The 26,661-nt window shown below is 45.5% G+C and overlaps 5 protein-coding genes across 11 annotated transcripts in view; 3 read left to right on the forward strand and 2 right to left on the reverse strand.

The window, feature by feature from the left end:
• The window catches only part of LOC120959571 (muscle-specific protein 300 kDa), an 85,150-nt gene extending 77,784 nt beyond the window's left edge, over positions 1-7,366 (reverse strand). For 3 of the 4 annotated variants that reach the window (XM_049608215.1, XM_049608216.1, XM_049608214.1), the window contains exon 1: positions 7,059-7,366. The gene's annotated coding sequence lies outside the window, so the exon portion shown is untranslated. The remainder of the gene's footprint in view (positions 1-7,058) is intronic. The other variant, XM_049608220.1, reaches the window with a different exon arrangement.
• Positions 7,367-8,375: 1,009 nt separating this feature from the next.
• On the forward strand, positions 8,376-9,200 carry LOC120954766 (angiopoietin-4-like). The gene has a single exon (XM_040374973.2). The coding sequence runs from the start codon at positions 8,376-8,378 to the stop codon at positions 9,198-9,200; it is 825 nt and encodes a 274-aa protein (XP_040230907.2).
• Positions 9,201-9,568: 368 nt separating this feature from the next.
• LOC120954700 (transcription initiation factor IIB) lies at positions 9,569-11,505 on the forward strand. Its single transcript, XM_040374856.2, has 4 exons — positions 9,569-9,971; positions 10,138-10,412; positions 10,486-10,860; positions 10,981-11,505. The coding sequence occupies exons 1-4, from the start codon at positions 9,955-9,957 to the stop codon at positions 11,262-11,264; spliced, it is 951 nt and encodes a 316-aa protein (XP_040230790.1). The 5' UTR covers positions 9,569-9,954; the 3' UTR covers positions 11,265-11,505.
• A 112-nt stretch (positions 11,506-11,617) lies between these two features.
• LOC120954767 (transcription initiation factor IIB-like) lies at positions 11,618-15,880 on the forward strand. 2 transcript variants are annotated; one of them, XM_040374974.2, is made up of 4 exons: positions 11,618-12,647; positions 12,725-12,981; positions 13,041-13,415; positions 13,485-15,880. In XM_040374974.2, exons 1-4 carry the CDS (start codon positions 12,631-12,633, stop codon positions 13,778-13,780), a joined length of 945 nt encoding a protein of 314 aa, XP_040230908.2. In that variant the 5' UTR covers positions 11,618-12,630; the 3' UTR covers positions 13,781-15,880. The 2 variants fall into 2 exon arrangements, with proteins under 2 accessions (XP_040230908.2, XP_049466382.1); XM_049610425.1 differs by having other exon boundaries at positions 13,041-15,880.
• Positions 15,638-26,661, reverse strand: part of LOC120954699 (breast cancer anti-estrogen resistance protein 3 homolog) — a 34,701-nt gene continuing 23,677 nt past the window's right edge. For all 3 annotated transcript variants that reach the window (XM_040374853.2, XM_049610423.1, XM_049610424.1), the window contains 9 exons: positions 22,502-22,565; positions 22,170-22,415; positions 19,464-19,566; positions 19,203-19,374; positions 17,950-19,040; positions 17,609-17,877; positions 16,783-16,975; positions 16,499-16,706; positions 15,638-16,423 (listed from right to left, as the gene is read on the reverse strand). In XM_040374853.2, coding sequence (XP_040230787.2) covers positions 16,291-16,423; positions 16,499-16,706; positions 16,783-16,975; positions 17,609-17,877; positions 17,950-19,040; positions 19,203-19,374; positions 19,464-19,566; positions 22,170-22,415; positions 22,502-22,565 — 2,479 coding nt within the window. In that variant the 3' untranslated portion in view covers positions 15,638-16,290. The remainder of the gene's footprint in view (positions 16,424-16,498; positions 16,707-16,782; positions 16,976-17,608; positions 17,878-17,949; positions 19,041-19,202; positions 19,375-19,463; positions 19,567-22,169; positions 22,416-22,501; positions 22,566-26,661) is intronic.

Raw genomic sequence — 26,661 nt, forward strand, 5'->3', positions numbered from 1 at the left:
ATTACTGAAACGTGCCAAATGGTGCGCGCTGCCCCTAACCCCACAGCTTGCAGCTTGATAGGTGGGATTCCGTCTAAGAAACATGCGTCGTTCTGTGGGGGTCAATTATTATCGCCTTATGGTTGTTTTTGGGTTTTCTTTTTTACCCACAACTCAACCCGCCAGTACAGAAATAAAAGCAAAAGGATTATCCCGTGGTTAGCGAACGTTGTTGCGACGGGGCGCTCTGGTGAGTTGTTTTGTCAAGCTCGCTATTAAACTGGCACCGAAGGAATGCTTAATCTCGGCAGGCAGTCATTCTATCAAATTAATGGTCAAACGTTTTTTCAACTGCTGTAATGTCTTGTGATGTGATTTGCTCCCCGTTTTAAGCTTGTGCTTGCGCTGCCATGTTGCATCAAGGGTGTTGTGAAACAATTTTCGAAAGGGAAAAAAAGGAAGCTTCATAAAATCCGCCACCGATGCAGTGCGGCCAATGCGCGCGATTGTCAAAATAAATAGCAAGATTCATCAGCGCCGGGTTTGCATAAAGTGACTTTTAGTTTGTAAACTCAACTTTGCACGTATGTCTGGCGCCGTGAGTAAAAAAAAAGAAAAACAAATTGGGTGGTTTTAATAAATCTTTTCCCCCTCGCTTTTTGCCCTTTAACGTCATACCCTGGGTGTGTTTTAATTAATTTTACACTTTTTTGACCAGTTTTTTTCTCTTTGTAAGCAGAAAATTAAAAACATCGATGAAATCATCTTCACCACACAGGGCAGCAAAAAAAGAATAAACATTGAGATGCATTTCGGTGCTCATTAAAACTGGCAAGAGTTTTAAAAAAGAAAATCTTCCAACCATGATTAATTTATATCACACCACCAGGCGCCTCCACGAAACGAAACGACATGCAGAGTATGCACGATTTTGTATCGGAAAATATGCTTCTTCTTTTTTGGCACTACTTGGTGCTTTTTTCGGTGCTAGGGGAAATTTGGCTCAAGAAAACCCACCCACACGCACAAGTGTGCACGATCGCCCAGAAATCGAATGTTCGGCAAATTGTTTACGTCTTCCGTTCTATTTTACGACACACACACCCCGCGTGTGTGCTGCTGGACCGTTTGCACTGCCCGAAGTGGTCCGATCGCGCAAACCAATGCGAGCACTGATCTGGACACACACACACCATATGTAAATCGGTTGGCTGCTTCCGTTCGGTGCACACACGCTTTTTGCATTTGAGATGTCGGCACGGATTTGTGTACCAGCGGCAATTAAAAATGCTGGCGGTGGTTTGCTTTTATTGCTGTGCGTTTATTTTCATAAAATGGTGCAAAAGATTTAACCGCAAAAGACAGCTGGCAACAGCGAGGTCATAAATTTGGGCTTAAATCGTACAGCATATTGGACAGATAAATTGGAGCACGAAAGCGTACCGGGACACTTACTTATAATACCGTACCGGGCTGACATAATTGTAAATTGGCGACAAAATAAAGTAATGTAACGATCACGTCACACACATTTCGCACGCAACAGCCCTATTTTCGGAAGGCAATTGCTATCTTTATCGCGGGCCGTGTGTTTATTTATTGGCGCGATCGCGACCGCGATCGCCACCCATTCATCGTGGCAGTGAACGATTAACCAGTAAGAAGGTCGAGGAAATAGAAGCAAAAAAAAAGGAAATGAACAAGAAGCGAGAAGAAACGATAGTCGATCGTCCCATTTAAATATAGATCACCATCGGTGGCGTGCACCACCCACGGCCACCCAGCACTTGCTATTTTTAGGGAAAGAAAGTCTGTTTGATAAGACAGCGAACCGCGCGCGCCGAGGAAAGTCCAAATGAAGGCAAATCGCACGAACACAAGTGATCACACACATCTGCTCGATCTGTCTGTGGTATTCACCGAGCCAGACATGCTGCTCTTGGTGCTCTCAAACGATCGCTTAACCTCCCCGGCGGTGCTGCGTCTACTGCCCTGTAAGGGTACTTGAGGCGTTTCATGCATTCCGAGCGGCGGGAATTTCGGGGGTCTTGCGCCAAAATCAACCTGACCAGATGCAGCTGCTCGGCAGGGATCATCGTTTGTTACGCCGTCAGACCGTGGCAGAGTGTACCGTTTATGTAATTTGGTTGTTTTGTGGGGGTTTTGTGAGGGAAATGATGTTAAGGATGATACAATGAAATTATTTATGAGATAATTATTCCCTAAAATTGCACTCGTGACCATTTTTATTTGAATTTACGTTTTCCGTTTATTTGAAACACTTTTTAATGCTCAAGAAGGTATTAGCCAATGTTTGATCATCCAAAACCAATTTTAACCATTTTTTTTTTTTTTTTTCAAAATAAGTAGGTTGAAAAGGATGTCTTTTTAAATGTGTCAGTAGCGTTTTTGCTTTAAAATAAATGTTTTACAACAAAATGTAATCATTATATCGAAACAAGCCACCACATTTCCATCCTTTCAACAGCTTCTCTAAAGATGATTAATCGTTTTCATTTAAAAAAAAACCCTTGTACTTCTCATTCTATTCCCATTACCCTCAAACCTTCAAGATTATTAATGAATTAACATCTCGTTTTGTCTCAAAAACGGTCCTCGGCTCGCCGTGCGGCACAGCGGCCTGTAAAAGTGCCTTTCATCACTTCAAAGACTACAGGCCTATTCCCTCGATGGGTCGTAAATTTTCGCTACTTTGAGGTTTGCTGTGGAAATGCAACGACCATATCATACCATCACCACCACCGCCAAACCACCAACTAGCAGCACGGTCAAATGGAACCGTCCCGGGACTGAAAAGTGCATGGAAAGCCGACCGCTGAACAGATGACCTGAATGTTTACCCTTCCCTTTCCCCCCCCCCTCCATTTCCCCGATCCCCGCTCTTCCAGCTCTTCTATGACAGATGAGCAAAGTCACCTCCTCCGCACGTGGTGCGATGATGCAAGCTGACATCATATTTTTAAAACCCACCAAACGTGCACAGCACAGCCGACCACCCTGATCATATAAAAAATGCAATCACAATCTACTCGGTTAAGTGTGTCGTTTGCCCTTTTTGTGTGTGTTTTCGTCGATCATTCTAATACCACACTGAGAGATCAGCTTCCCTTTCGAACGGACGGAACGGGTGGCAACAATCAATTGAATTAAATTTCACGAAGAATGATCAAATGTCGCGCTCGCGCTTTTCCCTTCCCAAAAGTGCCTTCCAGGCCCCTCCCCCAGTTAACCGTAACATGAAAGCAATGGTCAAGAGAGCCGACGAAGAACACTGTTCACCTTCACCACAATCTGTGACTGTGTTTTGCTCTCGAATCTGAGATGGGTGGGGAGAGGGAAGATAAACATTGTACAGCTTTGTAGGACAACCATGTGATGCACATGTTCAACACAGCACCAGTGACACGGCAACCGTACGGAATGGGCAATAATAATTTGGTTGAGAGTGCGGGTTGGCCGAATGCATCTCACGTCGGTGTTAATTTTAAAACACCCATCATCCCTTGGGGAAGCATCACGTCGGGAATGGGGCAAGTTACATCACGTTTAGTTCGCTTCGGTCGGAAGTTGGTCGGGCTGGAGTTGGTGGCCCAGAATAATTGGCCAGTAAGTTAGTGCGACCAAGGGATGTTTGTGCAAGCGAACGCGTGGGTAGCGTTGATTTAATGGTTCGTGAATATTGAAGTAAATTATTACACGAACGGGCCAATACTTAGGGAAGATTAATTTCTTGTTGTATTAGCGCTGTAGTTTAGTGTTATGTGTGTTGAGAATGATTTACTGGCGTGCCCATTATTGCATCTTTTTAATTGAATTAGTTAAATAATTCGCAAAATTTAAAAAATCAATAACGCACAGGGAAAGTTCAACGATTTCCCTTTAAATTTTATAGTCGATAATTTTGCTTACGTAACATAACACTCACGCTCTGAGAGACTCTCGCAGCTAATGAGCTCATTAATAGTACAATAATGATTCCTTTAACCCTACGGCACAAATAGGGAAACCAATTCTCACACCGCGCTAATGAGAACGGTCGCTTGCGAGAGAAGATCAAGTTGAGTTGGCGAAGGGTTTTTTTCTGCTTTTATACTGTCTGAACACTTGAGACTCTTCTTCTTCTTCTTCTTCTTTCCACCCAGCGTAGGTGGAACAGCAGCGATCGCGGATCTGGCAAAAGGGCAAAGGGTGCCACATTTTATTTTTAGGCAGGAAACCTTTTGGTGGAGCAAACACGCTTGCTGAACATATATTAATATGCATTTTCCATCCATCTGTTTTATGAGGGTCTTTGGGGTTGGAATGGGGGAGAGAGAGAGAGCTCCGCGATTTGCCTGAGCGTAAGCAGATGGGAATTTGAGGGCGATAAAACTAATTGGAAAACGAAACGAACCGATTGAAACCAAAAACGAGTTGGAAAAATCGGTTCTCAATTAGTCCAAGATCAATTCAAATAAGATTCTACTGAGATCGAAGTGAAATGATTTATAGAGTAAAACCGTGTGTCCAACAGTGAATATTAAAGGCTTAACATATCTAAATTAAAAAAATAAAACTAATTTGAAACAGCCTTTAGTCGGAGAAAAAATGTCCTCCTAATGAGGTAAAAATCGGTCTAGTGATTTTGCCTCCCTGTAACGGATGAATGGTTGACCTCCGTTAACCTTTAAAACACTAACAAAACATTAGCAGCTGTATTTCTTTTTCGCTATGATTCAACCATTCACTAGCAAAAACGACATCCAAAAGCCATGCGTTTCATTAGCCATCAGACCATCATCCTTTCCCATACAATGTAGCCCAGTTCCTGGCTGATGGTTGGATCGTGTGTAACGCCTATGTAACCAAACCCGCTACGCTTGCCAAACCGTAGGGAAAGCCGACCAACCTCCGTTGAATCGCAGGTATTAATAAACCGTCTATCATGCAGCTGACGTCTGTTTACTCTAAAAATATCTCAACCGTTTATTGTGTGCTGCTTCTGGGTGTGTGTGTGTGTGTGTGTGTGTGTGTGTGTGTGTGTGTGTGTCTGTGTGTCTGTGTGTGCCAAATACTGGCCTGCAGAACGCATCACGCGTAACTAGCAAACGGGGACAGCACACAACACACAGCCGCGCACATACCGCGCGTCTGCGGGAAAGCCAAAAATCGCAAAACAAAACACCGTCCATCGAACCGAGCGACAAGTGCAAATAGTGTGCCTTAGAAGAGAAAAACAACCCGAGGGAGAAACAATAATAGAAATACACACACACACGCGCGTATGCTAACACACGCACGGAGAAAAGATACATTTGCGATTCCGCGGATCTCTCCTTCGGTAATTACAAATTACACTCTCGCGTACACGCGCGACGACGGGCATTCGGACGGTGTCTGGCGGGTTTTTTAGCTTTTTTCTTAGTGGCTTTTATAAATAAATATCATTATTTTCACTGGCCAAGCCGTGAAGCGTCGCCGTAAAGCCAGAATCGGAGCTCGCGGTGCGTTACAATCCATCCATCTTGCTGCCGCGTGCGCCATATGGCCGTATGCCGTCGATCGACGGAGGCGCATGGTGTTTCATGACGCACACAACAAGGACGAAGGCCGAGAACATCGTGATGAGTTGGTGCACACACACTCGCACACACACATACGCACAAAGTGTCACTTTGTCGGTGCAAAACGTGACACGTCATGTAAAATCGCACGAAAAATCACAACCATTTTCCCACCCAGCAGATGTTGTGATGGTCGCGAAAAAATATTAATGAACAAAATTGCTGCCATTTTTGCAGCCAGCGGACAGGCAGGTTTTTCGTGTTGCCAATTTTTTTAAATATTTTCCCTCCCAGCTCTCTCGCTTGGCCTCGACACACTGTAGTAACCTTCTTTAGCTTATTTTCGTTTCAGTGCTACTAGTCCCCTTCCCAACTGCTTATCGCTTGCTGCCTGCTGGTGTCTTGTCCCTCGTGCTTAGTGTGCCATGATCACTGTGAGAGGGTTTTTTTTCGTGTGTGTCTTTTTCGGCTGTTTCTTGATTTGCTTCCATTAGTCGAACTTCCAAAAATAGCCGATGAACAGTGGCGCTGGCCACTTGTACCCGCAGAAAGACGGGGCGGTCTACTTGAAATGTATAATATTTTAACACACTGAGAGAGAGAGGCAGACGAAGCAACGAAAAAAAAGGATCACTTCACGAAAAACACTGAAGAAAGGCACTTCACTTGAATTCGCTTCGATAGTAATAGGGGGGTAAGTCGTTTCTAGACGCACTAGGCCTTAAGAGGACTTTCTTTGAATTAGAATTATAATTATATATTAGAATTATAAAACACAATATCACTCGGTTTATTCTGATCGCGCATTTCACCAATAAATAAACACTCTTTCTCAATCACAATGAAACTAGCACACGAACGATTTTGGCTATCCTTCCCTTTTGCACGCTGTTACATAACCTCGAAAAGGAACCAACGCGTGCCCAATACAGACAGACACACACACACAGGTCGCAGGCTGCTACGATGACCTTTCCCAAAACTTTGCCTCATTGCCATTTTGTAATAATCTCGTGGTGAGCCCCAACCGCTCCCCTTACTACACCCCGTAAAGAACCGATTGCAGTGGATGATAATTAAACAAGACATTTGCACTACCCCTACAAACACACACACACACGTGCACTTTGAAACACACAGCTGAGTGAAGCTGAAATTGCCGTTGAAACTTTTCCTTCTTTTTTTTTCGTTTCATCTGCCAATTTTCCGTCAGCTCTGCTGCTACTACATTCACTTCAACCATCAACGCACGCACGTACGCACACGTATGCGTATTTCCTGTGTGCTGGCAAAATTCTTTAATTAGCCTTTCTCCCCGCTTTCCCGGGTACATACGCACACCGCACCGCTTAACCGCTGCGTATATAAATGTAGCACACACAAACACGCACACTTTTGGCACTCTTCGTTTCACCGTTTCACGCACGTTAAAGGATGCGTGCGTTAGTAGTAGTTTGTAGTGGAGCGAAAAATCAGCACCAAAACCCGTCCCGGCCCCCGTCACCTATATATTACCTGTGGTGTGGTTCGCATTGCGGCCTTCAAAGCACTTGCCGGTCTTCGTTGTGAATAGTGAAAACAAGAAAGAAAAAATACAGAAAATCACCTCCACACACACACACAGGCCGGAAAGCACAAAGGAAAGGCACCGGGCGGCCTCTTTAGAACTTTTTTTTGAAAACTGTGCCACAAACCACACACACTCTCCCTGTGGTTGTGGTGGTGTGTGTGTTTGGTTGGATTGGTTTAGGTTTCGTTTGCGGCTGACACACGCTTTTCACGACGACTGCTCCCGACGAGATCACGAGTTCGACTGAATTCTGTGGCCGCGTTGCAGCGCGAACGCGAACACGATCGTGCTCGGGCTAGGCGCAAACGTGAAAAAAAAACAAAAACAATACGCCGGCAGTACGCGACGGGACCTGCGCAAAACACGTCATCACCGCGATCGTGTGCCGTTTGAACGCGATAGAGAATGCTGGGGTCACGCGTTCAGAGGGAGGGGGGGGAGTCGTATTTTATTCGTTTAATCTAATTTCGAGTGCAGCGAGTGCCGCTTTATGCTGCGTGCAATTCGTGCCAACATTTCGAGAAACCGGATATGGATGGTTGGTGTGCAGATATCGGGGTGCAGGTGAAAAGGGTGCGCTTTGTTTACGTTTAGAAACAGCCGTTGCCGTTTCAATGTGGAAGATTTGCTCAATGTGTGGTGTCTTTCAGCCGGAAGAAGAACACGGAAGCACGAAAAAGCCGAACAGTGCAATGAAACTGTTCTTCAGTAGTAGCACGTCTTAGGCATGGGTTAGATACATTTTGCTGAAAAGTTTGTGTTGCTTTGTTTTAATAATTGCGTGCCTTGTGGCGCTCTCTAGCTCCAGTTATAATCCTATCCGTTTCTAAAATTAATTCTTTAATTTGTCTTTCAAACGAGCTTCTTCTTTCGAGCTATTTAGCACAACAATATTTTGCATATAAGTGGCTTCTGCTTTCTTCAAAACCTATTGCATTGCATTTAATTCCAATTTTACTAATAAAAAGCGCATTTTGTTTCAACAGTTGCATACTTGTAGGCGTTTCACAAAAAAGAAGGTATTACAATTTACTTTCATATGCATTTTTTTCGTAATGCATCTTCTAGGAGTTAATGATTCTTGCCTGAAGTCAGTTATGTCTGTGTAATCTAGCACATCCTTATCTCATGTTTGACCTTGCTGTAGCGCCCCCTTGAAGCTTGTTTATTGAAAAGGTTCGCACACATTACTGATGCGGTTCGGTTGCGCTTCTTCGAAGCGTTCTACTTCAGTTTGCTATTAGTCATTGAACATTAAAGTCATGTTGTTCTACAATTGCTTTTTAGTTGTGTTTTTGGCCGTCTCAATAAAGGCTGAACAAGAAGATCTGAATAGCCATCGTTCATCGGATCTCACAGCCTCACGGTTGAAGGAAGTACAGGAGCAGCTAGTTCAGCTCAGCGACCAACTGAACACACTCAACTCCCAAATGGCAACGCGAATGGCGTCCGTTGCCAACGACCAGGAACGATCGTGCACTCGCAACCCCGCAATAACCGATTGCAGTGAAGTGAAAGACCAACGATCCGGCATTTACCCGCTGAAAGTTTGTTCCGATCCGCCCTACAACGTGTACTGCAATCAAACGTTCGAAGACGGCAGCTGGATGGTAATCTACAACCGCTTCGATGGCCCCGATCATACCTTCAATCAAACGTGGGAAGCGTACAGACGAGGCTTCGGTCAACCGGACGGGGAACATTTCATTGGTCTGGAACGGTTACACTCACTCACGTACGGTCGGTCGTACGAAGTGGCGTTTATTCTGAACCGCGATGGCCAGGAGCACGTTGGCATCTACGACCGCTTCGAGATCGACAACGGCCGGGATCACTTTCCGATTAGGGTGATCGGGTCGGGAAGGGGCGGGCTGCGCCTATTTCCTGAGACCACTGAGTTGCGCCGGTTTCAAACGTACGATCGGAACAATTTGCATCCACTGGCGCGCGTCACAATGATCGAGGAAGAGTGTGGCTTCTGGTTTGTCGATATGCCGCACGGACATGATTCGCCCGGTTTTCAACGGTTCTGTGCCAATTTGCGCCAGTTGAAAGTTATGATAAGAAAGCTCCCAAATGCAAGTTGAAGTGTGCAATAAAGATTTCATAGCTTTTTATTATTTTATGTTTATTTTGTACTTATTTCACATTTTTCTTACAAGTAGAACACCCCCTTTATAACACATGTCAAATCAGCTGACGAAGATTTTAAACCGCGATCTAAAAGAGCCGTTATATTATATACTCTTTATTCGTCGTTTCGTTTATTATCCTCTCTTTTTCATTTTATTCAATATCTTTTTAGTTAAAACCAATGCTTTCAGCACATTTATTATTATTAAAAAGTGTTCAAAGCCGCACGCTCTACGCCACTTCCTAACATAACAGTGACATTCCTACCCCCCAGCAACACATTTGACGTTTCCCGACGAGACCGACCCGAAGTTTGACAGCTCTGTTCGCATTTGCCTCAAAATCGAAACAAACCGCGAAGCAAATCAACGCAAAAGGCGCGGGACACCCCAAAAATTGTACATTATTTTCACACCTTTCGTCGCTTCAAAACATTCAAACGGCCCAATCGCTGTGTTAATTAAGTGTTTACCCGTACGACAAACACGAAACATCATCGGTGTCGGCGTAGCAAAGCCGTGTAAATCCCTCCGTTCGCTTGGCGTTTGGTGCTGCCATCGGTGGCTGTGGTGTTTGCTACGTTGTTACTTTGGTGGGGCCCCCCGTTTGCAGAGAACACACCAAAGTGCAAACATTCGCACCGACAGTGGGCTAGCGGGCAACGCAACTTCCTACCCCGGGAACGGAACTGAGACAGGCGCGGGCACAATGGCAAGCTCATCAAGGTGCGTATGCATAATGTATTGCATCGTGGTGTGTCTCCAGCACACCTCCACCGTGCCTTCTGCCTGCCCCTTTCGGGGTGAATGCAGCCCGTTTTATGTGTGTGTGTGTGTGTGTTTGTTTTTCTTTCCATTTGATTGTGGTCTTCTTTTCAACAACCCTCCACAGGGACGCCCATTTGAACAAAGTGTGCTGCTACTCGCACCCGGAGGCACCACTGATAGAGGACTACCGGGCCGGCGATATGATATGCTCCGAGTGTGGGCTGGTGGTGGGCGATCGGGTCATCGACGTGGGCTCGGAATGGCGTACGTTTAGCAACGAAAAGGCAGGCGTGGACCCGTCCCGTGTCGGTGGGCCGGAAAACCCGCTGCTCAGTGGAGGCGATCTGTCCACCATGATCGGTCCCGGCACTGGTCCCGCGTCGTTCGACGCATTCGGAAGTAGGTCAAATTGTGCCTCCGCGTTTAGGAGAACGTTTTTAAAGGCATTTGTCTCCGTTCTTCCTCTTTCCAGCTGCCAAGTATCAGAACCGCCGCACGATGAGCAGCTCCGACCGGGCGCTGATTGCGGCGTTCAAGGAAATCAGCACGATGGCGGACCGCATTAACCTGCCGAAAACGATCACCGACCGGGCGAACAATCTGTTCAAGCAGGTGCACGACGGCAAAAACCTGAAGGGCCGCTCGAACGATGCCAAAGCGTCCGCCTGTCTGTACATCGCCTGCCGGCAGGAGGGCGTGCCGCGAACGTTCAAAGAGATCTGCGCCGTCAGCAAGATCAGCAAAAAGGAGATCGGACGCTGCTTCAAGCTCACGCTCAAGGCGCTCGCCACCTCCGTCGATCTCATCACCACCGCCGACTTCATGTCCCGCTTCTGCGCCAACCTGGGTACGTGTGCAATTCGATTGGACAATTTTAATGCGTTTTAAATTACACCTAGTCGTTGATGTCATTCAAAACGGCTTATTGTCGATCATTTTTCTAATATTATTTTTCCTCCCTCTCCAGACCTACCAAATGTGGTACAGCGTGCCGCTACGCATATAGCTCGGAAAGCGGTCGAAATGGACATCGTTCCCGGCCGATCGCCCATCTCCGTGGCGGCAGCCGCCATCTACATGGCCTCGCAAGCGTCCGATAACAAGAAAACACACAAGGAAATCGGCGACATTGCCGGCGTGGCCGACGTCACGATCCGCCAGTCGTACCGGTTAATGTACCCGCACGCGGCCGAACTGTTCCCCGAGGACTTTAACTTCCACACCCCGATCGATCAGCTGCCCCCGGTGTAAGCCCCATCCCTACCCTCCCCTGTGTGTGTGTATGTGCACGGTTTCCGAGGGCTTTTTCAGCTAACCAAGCCTACTGCTGTGTCTCGCCCTGCTTAAAAGGACATTCACACACGCACGCACGCTGCAAAGAAAATCTTATCTATTTGCTGATGGGCACACTGTAAATCAATACCACCCACACTCCCTACGGAAAAAACGCATCATATATGCTGTCAACTGTTCCAAGTCGCTTGGGTATTGATTTACCAAAAAAAATTCTTTGGTTTTATATAATTTTTGTTTCCTTTTTTACATTTGGCTCATTTCTGTATCGCAGCAAATAGTGTATGTGCGTTTGTATGTATGTGTGTGCCCTCCCTGAAATCCCCTTTAAACTACAACTACTACTACTATAACGGGAGTACAAACTTTTCCACAGATGAATTGAATTATTTAATACGGTGTATAGATTGAGCGGGAACACGGTAGGGAAGCAAGCAGAGTAGATCAGAAAAGGTCATACGAACAACTACCATCAGGTCTTATAGGAATTATAATTGGATTTGTTGCTACGAAAACCAAGCACCAACGCTCCCCTTTTTCTCTCTCCTAGGGGAAGGAATTAAAATCGATAATAGACAGGATTCACTATATTACACAGGACGATACACACACAGTGATCGACAGAACGTGGTTTTGTTCCCAGCAAAAAGGAATAGAACCACACAAGCGGAAACAGTTGTATAGCGTACACGCAAACATCCTTTTGGAACACAGTTTGGACCGCAATAAGGGCGGCTCTTGACCATCACTCCACCCTCCATCCCCCTCCCTACAAGAAGAAGAAGAAGAAGAAGAAGAGAAGAAGCAAAAACAAAACCTGATGAAGAATTGTATTATTTTCACGCTCGTTGTTTATCGTTGTCTTTTGTAAGGGATTATTTACTTAGATGAGGAATTATTTTTGATACTTTGCGAGACAGCGAGCAGAGAGCCCTTTCCCCCTCGGTACATTTAAATAGTAAAATGAGGAGGGAGGGGATGAGAGGAGAGGATACAAAACAAAAACATGGGCACCATCGTTGGAACAAACGAAGAAAAAGGAAGCGGAAAAGAAGTGGTGAGATAAAAAAAAGAACTAGAAACATATAATGAACTGATTTATAAGATAAAAACTAAATAAAACAGTGCAACACAAAACAAACCATAAACCGATTGAATCGAGTGTCAGTGAGAAACGAAGATCATGGTAACCATGGTGCGCCGTTGCCAACGGTAACCAGGCGAGAAGAAGTGTGCGTTTTCGTTTCAGCTTTACCATTGCTGTTTGCAGGCCGCTCAGATAGCACACAGCCTTTCCGAGCCGATAGACGTACAGTTAAGAACGATGGCTTCAAATGTTTCGTAAGTAGAACACGTGAATTTCTAAGCATTTGTTAACTTTTTTTTGCATTAATATCTTTTTTTTTAATTTTTGGCAGAAATACATCTCCTGCAGCAAACCAACTCGTCTGCCCGTATCATCCTGCTGCGGCATTGGTCGACGACTACCATACCGGCGACATGATATGCTCCGACTGTGGCCTTATCGTCGGTGACCGTATGATCGATCCGTCCAGCGAGTGGCGCACGTTTAGCGATGACCCAAGCCGGCCGGATCCATCCCGTGTCGGTAGCACCGATCCAGTACTACAAAATCTGGCCACGTTTATACAACCTTCTGCCAACGGCTTTGAGCGTATGTATGTACCAACGGGTTACACACATTATTGTGACAATTTACTCCTTCTTCGACAGCGCCCAACCATTTCTCCTTCCTCAAAATGGACACCACAACGCGCAAGCTAATGTTCGGCTTCGCCATGATCGCCACCATGGCGGAACGCATCAATGCACCGGCGTCGATCGTGAGCCATGCTAAAACCATCTTCAAGCAAGCGCTGGAACCGGCCGCGCTAACCCATCGGTCGTTAGAAGCAGTGTCTGTAGCCTGTCTGTACATCGCTTGCCGGCAGGAAGGTGTGCCGCGTACCTTCAAGGAGATGTGCGCGGTTTGCTCGGCCAGCAAGAAGGAGATTGGGCGCTGCTTTAAGCTAATCACCAAGGTGCTGGCTACATCGCTGGATCACATCACGTCGGAAGATTTTATGCAGCGCTTCTGTTCGAAGCTGTGTAAGTATCGCACGCGAAGGACATCTTTTTACGTCTCTTTTCTACTTTCGCCTATTTGTGTTTGTGCAGTTCTTCCGCACGAAGTGCAAAAGGCAGCGACGCACATTGCGCAGAAAGCGTTCGAAGCGGACCTCGTGCCGGATCGGTCGCCCATCTCGGTGGCGGCTGCCGCCATCTTCATGGCCTCCCAGGTGTCCGCTACGGCGATGAGCCTGAAGGCGGTCGCAGCGATTGCCGGTGTCGCTGAGCTGACGATCAAGCAGTCGTACAAGCTGATGCACCCGCACGCTTGGGAGTTGTTTCCGAGGACGCACCTGTTCTACAAGCACATCGGCATGTTGCCAAGCTGGAAGTGTTTGGTTTAGGATAATCATTTCATGGTGAGTAACGGCCATTCACAGTGATTTAGTGTTTAGGTTGTATTAAATAATTTATTTTCATACATTAGGTTCAGTTATCCATACTGTTTTCCTCGCACCTTTTATCTCTTTCTCTCTTGCTCTGTCTTTCCTTCTCTCTGGTATGCCATCCTTGAATAGAAATATTAGTGTTTAGAGCTGTTTTGTTTGTACAACATATCATGACAAGTACTTGGTTTCCATAACTATCTGTATATATAATACTTTTCGGTTACATACCACCCCAGTGGGCAGAGTCCCACTTACCCTCCCCCGGTCGATCACCTTCGTACCTCTTACACGCTCACGTTTCTATTTAGTTTTAGTTAAACAACTCAAAATTCCTTCTTTTTTGGGAACTTTTTCCTCCCAAAAACATTCCTCTCCCATCGCTCAACATTCCAGTCTGCACCATTTAGTTGGAAGTATTAGGTAATATGCTGCATTTCTTCTTCTTCTTTTATGTGGCTAGTTCTTGCGCAAGAGATTCGACTCCTTTTCGCTCGTTATTTTCCCCCTACAACTAGTTTATTTACTTAAAATTTATTATCAAACCAGTTTGAAGGAGTTATTTCTTTGATAGACACGATCATCATCCCCATTTCCCATTGCATGCATGCAACCACACTCGGTGTGTTACAGTTTGATCGAGGTCCGGGACCCGTGGGCGTTGGCATCCCATCCTCAATCGAGATATCATTTACGGCGGTTACATCAGAGTGTTGATTCTATGGTTTCAGTTTGGATTGTTTTCCGTCGTAATTAAAGAAGGGTGTACCGATCTCGCCATATTGTCCAACTTGTTATCCTGCTCGGGGTATGCTTTACATGTATTACAATGCATTATTCATCCTAGAAATAGACAAACCGTACAGGTGCTGCTTACAAAACCGAACTCACTTGTGTTATTGTAACAACCGTACTAATATACAACAAAAAAAGTAGATAAAGGTATTATTAATCTCTTTTCTATCTCGTGCCGATCGATCGCTCCTAAACACCTGAGGATGTAAATGTAAAGTTTGGAACTCGCATAGCTATCGGTTAGCTTTACGTCTACTGCCTTAGAGGGGGTTGATAAACGTTCACGGCGGTTTCATAAACCATCAGTGTGCGTGAAGTAGAAGGGTGGTCGTCTAGAAGGGGAAGTAACTTGTCGCTTGCCACGCCTGATGATACTACGATTGTGTGTATTGCTTTTTTTTTAATTTCGCGTCACGTAAAGAGATTGGCTCCTTTACTCCTGCTACTAAACTTGCACCAACCTGGTAGGTAGATTATCGTGTAAGTTATGCGGTTCACTCTACCAGTGCTCATATACATTTGATTCTGCTCCGTCTGATCATAACTTCAATGCTCACAAAATGTAATAATTTTAGGTTTATTTGTTTTTAGAAAATCGTTATTCACTTTCCCTAAAATACGATACGTTATTTCTTCTGTCAATCGTGTCGAGCCGGGTGTATGGCGTGTGTGTGTCTTAGAAAACGTGTTGCGCACAGTTACAAATCCACTTACATTTTCTATCTCGTCTTCCGCCTCCTTCGTCCCGAAACAATATCCGTAATGAAAACCAATCCACACGCATGCTTACGTTTCGTTTGCTTCGTTTAATAATCATTTTTTTTGTATAGTATTACGCGTTTGGTATATTTTGACTAGATTTTACACACCTTACCCTAATCTCTAAGATCTCTCTTTTCACGCGTGCTTGTGCTCTCCAAAGCGATCCATCGTTTTTGTTTTCTGCTGTTACTGCTATTAACCCTAACCACAACTTCGATTCGATATAAACTTCTCCTAGTTTGAGTTACGGCTTTAGAGTTTCTGTTTTTTTATTTGGCTGTCTGTGTTTAGGTTGTTGCTCTAGCAAAAGTGGATCGCGTTTCGTTGCTCCATTCGGCAGTACTGGTTTTGCGTGGATTTGATGTAACTTGCAATGAAATAGCGCTTCGTTTCGAAGATTTGGAATTGGTCATTTGCAAAAAACTAACGGTGTGTGTTGCTCTATTTTACTCGCCTTTTGCGTCCAAACCTCTACACCGATTAATCGCTTTTGTTTTTTTTATTATTATGCTGTTCTTTTTCGCCAAAAAAGTGGTTGCAAATTGTCTATCAATTTGAGTATTGTGTGAAGTAGAATGGAACTAATGTTCGTTTTTTGTTGTCTCTAATCGATAAACTTTACGTTTTATCATCTTTTTTTGCTAAGTTTAGTTATTATAAATATATCGTACATACAAATGAGTAGACCGCTAACCGCTCAATTCCACTAGCAAGAAGACGATAGAGATGATGGATCGTGGATGAAACACTAAATCGTAGAAGATAGTATGGTTAGAGCATGGTGTGTGGAGATGGAGTGGGTGAGAGTGAGAGTGAGAGAATGAGATGAAAAGTAGCGTAGATGGTAGTAATAGTACTATTCACACTCCACTAACGTGTTGCCCTCTCTGTCTGTGGTGGCACTGTTAGGCTTAACCGGCTGAAGGATCACCGCAGAACTTTTCCGCCATTACCGTGAGCACGTGTTCGAACTTGGCGTGACGCTCCTCGGCCGGCACCAGTGCGCCCTTGCTGCCCCACAGGAATTTCATCTGAAACTCAGTCCTACGCGGCAAAAGCGAGAAAGTGAGCCCAGTTAGTTTCGATCAATTTTGTTGCAGTAAATCATTTAACACCTACTTGAATGCGTCCTCCATCAGCGGATCCAGCCGGCTCGTGTCCTGCATGATCGTTTGTGCATTCTTTTTGTAGAGTGAAATGTTGTTTATGAAGCTGCGCGCCGCGTCCAGGTGAGCGAACAGCACGGAAAAGCCAAAGTCTTGCGTGATGGTTTCCCAGGGCGTAACGCACGATGCGATCAGAGTCGGGCAGGGACTCGGCGTGTTTGCTGTAGTGACACACCGAAGCGCATTTGTAAGTCTTATGCTCTCCAGATGATGTTCAGATCTTCTCTAGATACTCACCAAACACATCGTTTATGGTGCGATCCTTCACCAGCACGTACGGTAATATGTGCGGGATAGTCGTGTTCGGTGCCTGGGGATTGGAGCAGTCGTTCATGCTGTTCAGCGTCGGCCGCAGCTTCGCCTCGAAGTTGAATGCACTATCGGTGAACTTTTGGCGCAGCGTGTGCCAGGTGGATTCGAGCTTTTGAATCTGCAAGAGAGAGAGCGAGAGAGCATTGCAAACACGTAGAGTTATGTAAAGTCCACATTCTTTAGGCGAGAGTAGTGTTGGGTAAATGTGATTCAAAGATTCATGAATTTCCAAAGATTCATGAATCTTGAAAGACTCATGAATTCATAAGATTCATATATCTCGAAAGATTCATGCATCTCCAGGGATTCATACATCTCCAAAAATTCAAATAGCTTTTAGCTTCTCACAATTCTTCTTGGAGTAACAACCTACGAGGTCCTGCCAGCCTGTACAGGCAAGTACCACGCAGCTGGATAGTTTGTTTTGCTACTGGGATTCAGTCCATTCGAGGCTTGAACCCAAGACGGCCATGTTATTAGGTGGGTTCACGCAAATTCAATATTTTGAAAATCATACATCTCCAAAGATTCATGAATCCCTGAAGATATATGAATTTTAATGGATTTATGAATCTTTCTGATTCATGAATCTTTGAAGATTCATTTATCTTTCGAGATACATAAATCCTTGGAGATCCATGAATGTTTGAAGAGTCGATTGGAGATGCAAATCACTCATCTCTGAACATTCATATGAATGAATCTAAACGTAAGATTCATGAAACCCAACACTAGACGAGACTGAACCTACCTGCGGCATCGAGAGGCCCAGCATGATGGCACTAAAGCCGAACAGATTACCCAAGGCAGTTTTCGTCTCGACCGCTATCTGGATCCATTTGTTGAGCGTTTCCGCCCGCTCGAGATCGCTCTGGCAGGTGAGGATGGTAACGGCGACGAGCAGCTTCATACACTCCGTCCGCTCGATGAGATCCAACCGGTACTGCTTGCCCTGCTCCAGCGTGATCAGCTCCAACCCGGTACAGCTCAGTGGATCATCCTTGCGGCTTTCGTCTTTTTCTGCAACAAGAGATGTGCACAATTTGTTAAGTAAGTGTCCTTTTCAAGATCTAAGTGCATAAGACCTCGTACCCAATATCAATCCAATGTCCACCCGCGTTAGATGGTTCGCGATGACGCGCGGCCCCGACTCACACAGCATCATCCGGACCGTGTTGAGCGTACCACTGTCCAGCGGTTTGCAGTCACAGAACGGTAGCAGCAGTGTGTTGAAGTTTTCCAGATCGTACCGTGACACCTGCTCGTACGTCGGGATCTGCATGGCAAGTAGGGCTTCCTCTGCCGCAACCGGATCTATTTCCGCGTGCGAACGCAGCGTTATCGACGACAGGGACGTGGGTATGAAGCGTGGATTCCGGAGCACCACACCACCAACGCCACGTGCAACAGGAGGGGCTAGCTCCTCCCCAGTGGCAGAGCTTTGAGCTGAATCGCCCGACCCATTGCCCGAATCGGAACCACTGGGATGGTACGAAGTCATGCCGCCCCGTCCACCATGCGTTCCACTACCCTGCACCGACCCTGAGTCGGAGTCTTTCATCGAGTCACGCCTTTGCAGTGTTCCACCGGCGCCACCGCGTATCGGCTTCGGCGGTGGACTAGGCGGCTGTTCCTCATCCTCAGCGAACGCTTTCTGCTCCAGGCACGGACTGAGCGAGTGTTCGCTCGGTTCCTTGTTGATGCTGGACGCCCGCGAGCTTAGCTTGCCCTGGGACGACCGCAAACTGGCCGACCGGGGCAGCGACGACTGGGAACCCTTCAGCGACGCCAGCCCATTCGGTTCGGTTGAGCAGGGCCGGGTAAGAGTCTGTGACTTTACCACACCATCCGCACTCGAGCACTTCTCCTCTGACGGCCTGGCACCTGCGCCAGACTCGCTGTTGTGGATGACACCGTCCGCACTGTTGCACTTTTCCGGCGTTTCGGCAAGTCGCGATGGTTTGCTTGACTTACTGCCACCGTCCGATGCGCCCCCGTTACCCCCGATCACACCGTCCGCACTGCTGTACCGTTGCTGACCGCCCGCCGCACCGTGAAGGGGCGTAAGGGACTGAGAGCGTTGCTTTTTGCTCGGCAACCGGGGCGGTGTTTCTCGCTTGGTGCGGGGCGGCGATGACATCGGGCTGCGGTAGGAGCTAGTCTGCTGCGTGTACGGATTATACCTATCGATTTTCAACAAACACAGAGAGAGAGAGAGAGAGAGAGAGAAAGCGCTTTGTTATTAAAACATTGTAGAGCAAACAGCAAAAAAGGCAGATGTCAAGTGACGAACCCCCTCCGTCGATTGTACGAGCATTTACACACAAGCACACAAACCAACCTACCTAAAGCCCGGTGACGACGGTACGGGTGAGGGTGAGTTGAGCGGGCTCGGCCCACGGATGCCCGCCATGCCGGCCGCATTCTGTGGACACTTGCCCGCGTAGAACGAGAGCGGGTACGTTCGGTTGCACGGAAATTGAATTCTCGCACCCGATGCGACCGATATGGATTTTCCTGTCAGGAGAGAGAAAAGGTGAGTGAGAACGGTGCGAAACGGGGTCAACTGCCCCTCGGTCGGTCGGTGTGATGGTGGACGCACTTACCCGAGCCTACGTAGAAGGTAATCAAATCAGGAACTGTATCGTAGGCATCGTCCTCGAACTGATACTGCACGCGCTCGTATACGGTTTCCGGTTGGAGCAGAAGCTGTAGATAGATTGGTAGATGGGAGCATACCAAAGGTTAGCTTTTTTTCTCCCTGATCAACTGATACAATGTAGCTCTGAGAGTCTATGCGAAAAGTACGCCAAACTACTGGTACTATGTTAACTGGGTGTGTGAAGAATGGCTCGTCGGCAAACACGATATGACGCGCCAAGTAATCAAGCACATGGTAATGTCGTTAAGGCTTGCGGGAGGAGTTCGTATCATGAGCGCCTCCTTCAGAAGGAGTTCATTAACTTTGCGTTAGGGGAGCATGTTCAGAAGGTACGAAGGGCATGATGGTTTACGAGGTTTTTTTGTTGCGGATCTTTTTAAACGAGATATTATTCGAAGATAAGTACTCTGAGTACTTGCCACATTTGTTGTTCCATTTTGATAAGATTTGATATATTGACTTTTCTGAAATACTTTCCCAAAATTGCTAAAGATGTCTAAACGCCTAAAGTTATGATATCCGCATTACAAGAAGACACTTTTAATGACTTGTTACCTTTAATGTAACAAATTCTTCAAAACCATTAGGTCGTTATGCTTCTCAATAGATAACAGCAGCAAAAATCTTTCCCAGTTTCTGAGCAAAACTTGCAGAAAGTCAACACAATTTTCGCTTTTCCGCATAAGGTCGCTTTTCTCTATCCTTCGCTAAACTGTTTTTCGCAAATGAGCGATTTTATCCTCCCGCTTCAACTCCTTATCGATCCGCAATCGTGCTGCGAAAATTTCTCCACTGCAGCAGCATCAGCGAATCTCACGCCTCCCTCCCAGCTGGAAGACACGACACGACGTCGAAAGAATGGTTTTCGGTTCGTTAGCTCTCAAGTGATCGATCATAATGTTATTTTCATTCGCTTCGCCTCTCTCCCGATGGTTTGCGGGTCGAAATTGTTGGCCGGGAGGGTCGTACAATCGAGCGAACAGCGTGTACCAAGCGCCATGGCATGGACATGGCATGTAAAGCGTGCTCGATTTTTGGCCAAGCCCGGGAATGGCAAATCAAGTGAGTGAATCAATCATCGTTGTGCGGTGTAGAGCCAGTCAAAATAGATGTAGTACCGATCAAAAAAAAATGGGGGGTGGTTTTGTCAAGAGGCTGCATCGAGAGAAACGATTGCTGCTGGTAATGATGTCGTGTGAAATGGCTGCAACTTCAAGGACCTTGTCGTAATGGTGGTTGGATGGGTCAATTTTAATTAAGTTCCAATCGTTTCTCTCCGTCGCATTCGTTTGTCACGAGGTTTGATGAGTGGGAGTGATTGAATGGTGTTTCATTAATATTTAGCTCATTTTTAATTGCTGTCAGTGTCAAGCAAGTCAAGAAAGGCCACCGGGACAATAACGTAATGACACTATATTGATTTGATTGATATTTTGGTAGTGTTAGGGGTGCTTAAGGTAAATGGGATAATACGACATAATACGACGATTTAATGGAACTTTTGACACGCGTATTGCATACATTTAGGCGTTTTGTCTTGGTTGTAGGCAAAATTATCACAGCGTCTACCAGTGCATTTATATTCCTTTGAATCTCGAGATAACTATCAATTTTAATGCAACTTTCAACTATTATAAAACAAATACCTTTTATACTTAATTTTCAATTATTTTTCTCCAATTCTGGATGCAATAATTGATTATGCATTTCGACTTAAGACAAATCCTCTTGGCTAGTAAGTAATGACCGCAAACGAGCAACGAAATCCGATTATTATTCCTCTTCAAAAAGCTCCTTTCCGAAACTTCATTGAATTGTACAAAAAGAGCCCTTTTGTCACCGTCCGGGCAGGTCTGAGGCAGTCGGAAAGTCAAAACAAATCCTAACACCGAGCGCTCCTGAGACGAGCGCTGTTGTTGCACTCTTATCCACTTCAGTGCACTTGTGCCTGGTGCACTGGTGAAGAAGTGGGTTGTAATCAGGCAATGTTTGTCTGTGCCGTGTCTCGTGTCTTAATACACACTTCCGGCACTAAGACCTGATGGACGGAGTCGTGATGAAATGAGAAGCGTGTAACAGCGCAAAACGCCACACTATTCGAAAACGGATTCGCAAGAAGAAAGCGAGTGTAATTTTCTTCCCCTTCTTGTAAGTGCAAACTACTACAAAACTGACTGCTTTTGGGGCGGGGGCAGTGTGTGCGTGTGTTGGTTAAGGAAGGAGGAAAAAAACTTTCTGCACGTGCTTTTTGGCGCCTGGTTAGAGTCGCGCCACACAGCTGCTGCTGCTGCTGGTGTGTCTCGAGTGGTTGTACCATGTTGCCATGCCTTTTAGCAAAGTAAGAAAGATGTTCTGGACCAAAGTTCTGGCAGTAAAAACACCGCTTTTGACAAGCGTCTTGGTTTTTGTCCAACCGGAGGCGTACACGCTTTTCCGTGGTAAGCCTTTCGGCAGGCGAGGCAAGCTTACATCTCGTGCACTTCTTGCAACGTTACGCCAGACATTATGCAAATGAAGATTCATTTCTTGCTGATTTATTGCAGCTTCAGTTTGATTTTTCTCACGGCACGGTTTTTTTTCGTTTAGTTTTAAAATGTTTTTATAATTTAAATTTCTGGTTTTTTTATGAAAACACTCTCTGTTTACTCACCTTATTGATCACGAAGTGCAGCGTCGGTCCCTTGGTTCGGCACGTAAGCACATAGTTGCCCGGCTGCGAAACACAGTCGCGCACCAGGAAGTCTCCCTCCTTCTGGACGATCTCTTCCGCCCGCTGCCGTGGTATGGGACCATGGTACCAGGCGTGCGATCGAAGGTCCCGCGAATCTAGTGACAGCTCCCATTCGAGCGCTTTCTTCAGTGCTACGGCTTCATTTCCGCCGTCCGGTGTCGTTTCCTGCAATGAGCGTTTGCACCCCGAAGACGACTCCGATATTATTCGTCTATTTGCTGGGTAAATTCAAGCCAATCCTCTTTGCTTACCATATCTAACAGATCGCCACAGCTCTTACTCTGCTTGGTGTTTGCTGGCGTCAGACATTCATAGCTGCAGCGGACGAAACGAAACGAAAGGAAGAAAACAAAACAGGGAAACAACGAAATTAATTAAACAATCTACATTTATTGTGTGTCAATGTTGTGATAGCGAACGGTTTATATTTATAAAGCACCGCTTCCTGCGAGGAACAATGTGCGCCGGATAGCATCAAAGGCTCGGCGTTCTTTTCTTTTCGACGCTGCTCAACCACCTTTCCCTTGGGACTAATTAGTAAAGGAAACGAGCAGCGCGCGATAAGGAAATTGTTATTCTACCAAGCGGCACAACTAAACCCTGCAAGAAGAGGATGTCTTGTGTCGTGTTGGATGGCGGAAGAATAATGGAACAGGCTGGAAAGCAGATTAATTTACACCAGGAAGTTGTATGGAAGGTGCGAACAATTGTGCGGATTGAATAAGTTTTCAATTAACGTTGTCGTAATAATAACGACGAGTGAGTGAGATTTGGAATGTGTTTTTTATAAGAAATAGGTGTTGGAACATTAAAACCATCGAAATAATCATAAAAATGAATTATTGTTATAACAATTGCATAACTTTAGGTTATAACAGATTATTTCTAGCACAAAACGCCTGCAAGTATGCAATGCGCTGCTCGCATTTTACTTTTCGTCGTCTTTATAAATTCTTATTCAGATTCACATAAGAAACCAAGCCATTCAGAACATCATATTCTCTTTTTAGCCCGCTTTCATATTACAATTGGTCCATTACTTTCGCAGCCTGCCATTTCTACAATCTCCTCCTGCTCAAAAGTGATATCAATGCACAGACACTCTGCTCATGACAGTGGAATAACGATTGAGCTTCCATTTTCCTTAAACGCCCAGCACTTCCGATGAATTTTCTCGTTTCGCTTCTAACACATCGTCAAACCCGGGCCCGAGTGATCAATATTGACCTGCCACCACGGCGAACACTATTAGCTCTCGCTGCCCACCACACCTAAAAAAACGCCGTAGCCGTGCTTCTGCGAAAGTGACACCGAGAAACACATAAACCCCCCACACCACGACCCCGGCCACCATGCTCAATGAATTCGATTTTCGGTTCGAATTGTCAAATGTGCGTCCGCATCCCTGTCTGCGCTGCCGGTCGATAAATTCATCCGCGGGCCGATGACGATGGGTGGCCAATTTGAAAGGTAAATAAAGTAAACGGTCTGTGCAACGGTTCCTTCCCCCCCCCCCTCGAAAGGACATTCAATTAAATGTCCGTTTACTGGAATATGCCCGATCTCTGTGCATGGCTTTCTGCCGCCACAGTCAAACCGAACGGCGGGATATAAAGTAAAGCCAAGATAAAAAAAAGCAAAAACAAATCTAACGCAAACTCGTGGCACAAGAAGGCAAAGAATTCGCATTTCACATTGCGGACATACAGAATAAAAAAAATTACACAAACCATTCACTTTGCAAATAAATGCCCCGCCGCAGTAGTAAAAGGTGGTGGTAGTGTGGACAACAGGCAATGTGGGAGGAAAACTGGCATCCAATGGCGCACATGTTTACTCTGAGGCGGGGTATGGAAAATACCACACCAGTGTCATTGATAGCGTGTGTCACACACACACAGTGGAAAAAGGACACCCGACTCAGTAGTGCAACAACCAAACAGCGCGAATCCCTGATGTTGGGTGTAATTTTATTGTCATTTTCGTTCGGTTTTTTTTTTTTTGCTTTCTTTGTCCTGCAAGCAACCAACCAACCAACACGAGCATCATCCCCTTTCCCCGAAGGACACGGGGTTTTTCAAAACGAGATTCCGAGACGGTCCTTTGTCCACCGTCGATCGTCAAGGCCCCAAAGCCCTGGGGATAGTGATGTCCGCCTTCTGCACCCTTTCTGCTGTCCATGGTCCGCAGGTCGTCATGAAGCAAATTGATTGCTCACAGTGTCACGAACGCCATAACTGGTCTAATTTGAGACATAGCAACAAGAAGGGAGTTGCCTCACAGCCCCATCCGCTGCAAGAATGTCATCAAAGAGAACCGAAGGATGCAAAAAGTCCGGCCCAATTGTAAACAAGCGTCGTATGTATGACGTGTGGGAGATTTCGAGACCGAATTTGATTTGATTTGTTTTTCATACGCAAACGCCCCGCCAAACAACTCTCCAAGCGTCCTTGTTCCGTGACATTGCTTTGATCCGAACACTTGCAGCAGCGCTTAAAGGATGGGACTGTCTGGAAGGGCTTTAATGAACGATGAATGACGTACAACGCCCCCGGTGGGAGTTGTAATTTCATGGTTGCTTCCACGCTTGTTGAACGTTGAAGGTGTTCGGTTCCATATGGGTACCCGGCGAAAGGGGCAAAAAAGGTTAATCTTAATTGGAATACTGTTTTAGTATGATGTTGCTTTCCCCTCTACAAGGTCTTATGGGATCAATTTCAATCTGAACTATAGGAATATTGGCATTTCTATTTGATACGTGTAAGATACTAGTGAGAGCTTCATTTAAAGCTTTCTTTAGTTCAGTATCATGTTTTGTATTATTTAAATGTTTCATTATATGTAGGAACTACTGTTTTGTTTCATTTTCAATTCAATTTCCATGTTATTTTCAAAGCTATTTTGCATTTTTATTAGTAAATTTTGTTTTATGTCTTAGCTATTGAATACTACATTTCTGCTAGCTACCATTAAATTTTAGATATTTCATTTGTTGCTTTACTTTACTTATTTTATTAACTATTCCTTCTCTTTCATTTTTCTATGTTCCCTTTAATTTACTACTACAAATTTTGTTCATACCAGGGAACTAGACACCTCAAAAAGCCATCCAAACACACCGAGCACATCCGAACGTTTTGTTTGTTTATCTTTTTGTTCATTTGCTTCCTTTATATGCCAGACAAAACGTGTTACTATTTGCTTAACCATTTCCAGTGCATTGTCTGTGAGTGTATGCCTTAGTAGCGAGGGAAAAAAGGCACACAACACAACGTAGACTACGTCTCGGCTTTTGGTGTCTGTTTGTTTCGAAACGAAACGCCATTGTCTCGTACCACCGTTGAGACAATCATCGTACTACGAAGGATCCCACATATCCTGCCGGGAGTGGTGAGTCTCTGGGTCTTCTCTTTGGAAAGTCTCGCTTTATTTCTAGTCTGGTGTTTAGTGTTTAGTAGGTTTCTTTTTTTATGTCTGGCAGGTTACATGTCGTCCGCGATGTGTCGTTCTTTTGCCTCAAGCGATTTTGTGTTGCCGTTCTTTTTAGTTTTCATTGCTTAAACTATATATTTTTCTGCGAAAAGTTTGAAGTCTGGAAGTTGTTTTTGACATTTTTATATTGTAAACTTCTACTTTTTGTGTTAAAACCTTGTTATTCCTTTCCAAAAAAAAACCATCAGAACGTAACTTCACCAACTTCACACCCCAAATGTCGCAAATGCAGTTGTTTGCCCAACTATGACCACTTATGCAACAACCCCTAACCACAGCTTCCTTCCTTCCAACTTCCAGCTTACCACCCGTTTTTTGTATGCACCCCTTTAACGATCTGGAATCCAATTTTCTATAACTGTCGGACCATTTTATTGTCCGTGCATACGACACTTTGCCCCCAACCACCATGACATACGCTTCTGAATTGTACATGCACTTCAGCACCATCATGGAAGGGCTTCTGGGTAAAGTTGACTGAAAGACTCTCTCCCCATACCTGCCTCCCTAGTAGGATAATCCCTTTAATACTCCCTTTTTGCCCAGCAAAAAGGGACAATACGGAAGCCTGCACTTGTGTGGCCGGTACACACTTTGCACCCAATGTGAGAAAACCACAACCGATACTGCACAACCGGCCAGTGGAGCCAGGTTGGCCGTCTAGGTGTTTGTGGCCTGGCCCAGTGGCTTGGATGCAACTTGCGTTTGCAACTATTTTTTGTGTTTGTTTTTCACAAAGCTAAAAGGACTTTTACAACCCCCCTCGACCCAGTCGGTGGATAATTGTCGATGAGTTGAAACGTAACGCACTTGACTTGTGTTACGTGAGATCAATCAGTACGTTACGCATGACGCCTTAAACTGGCTCAGTATGGTATATCACTTTTATCTTCTATCGTTCTAAATTATGCACCCTGCT

This window comes from Anopheles coluzzii, chromosome 3, assembly GCF_943734685.1.
Source record: "Anopheles coluzzii chromosome 3, AcolN3, whole genome shotgun sequence".
Lineage (NCBI taxonomy): Eukaryota > Metazoa > Arthropoda > Insecta > Diptera > Culicidae > Anopheles > Anopheles coluzzii.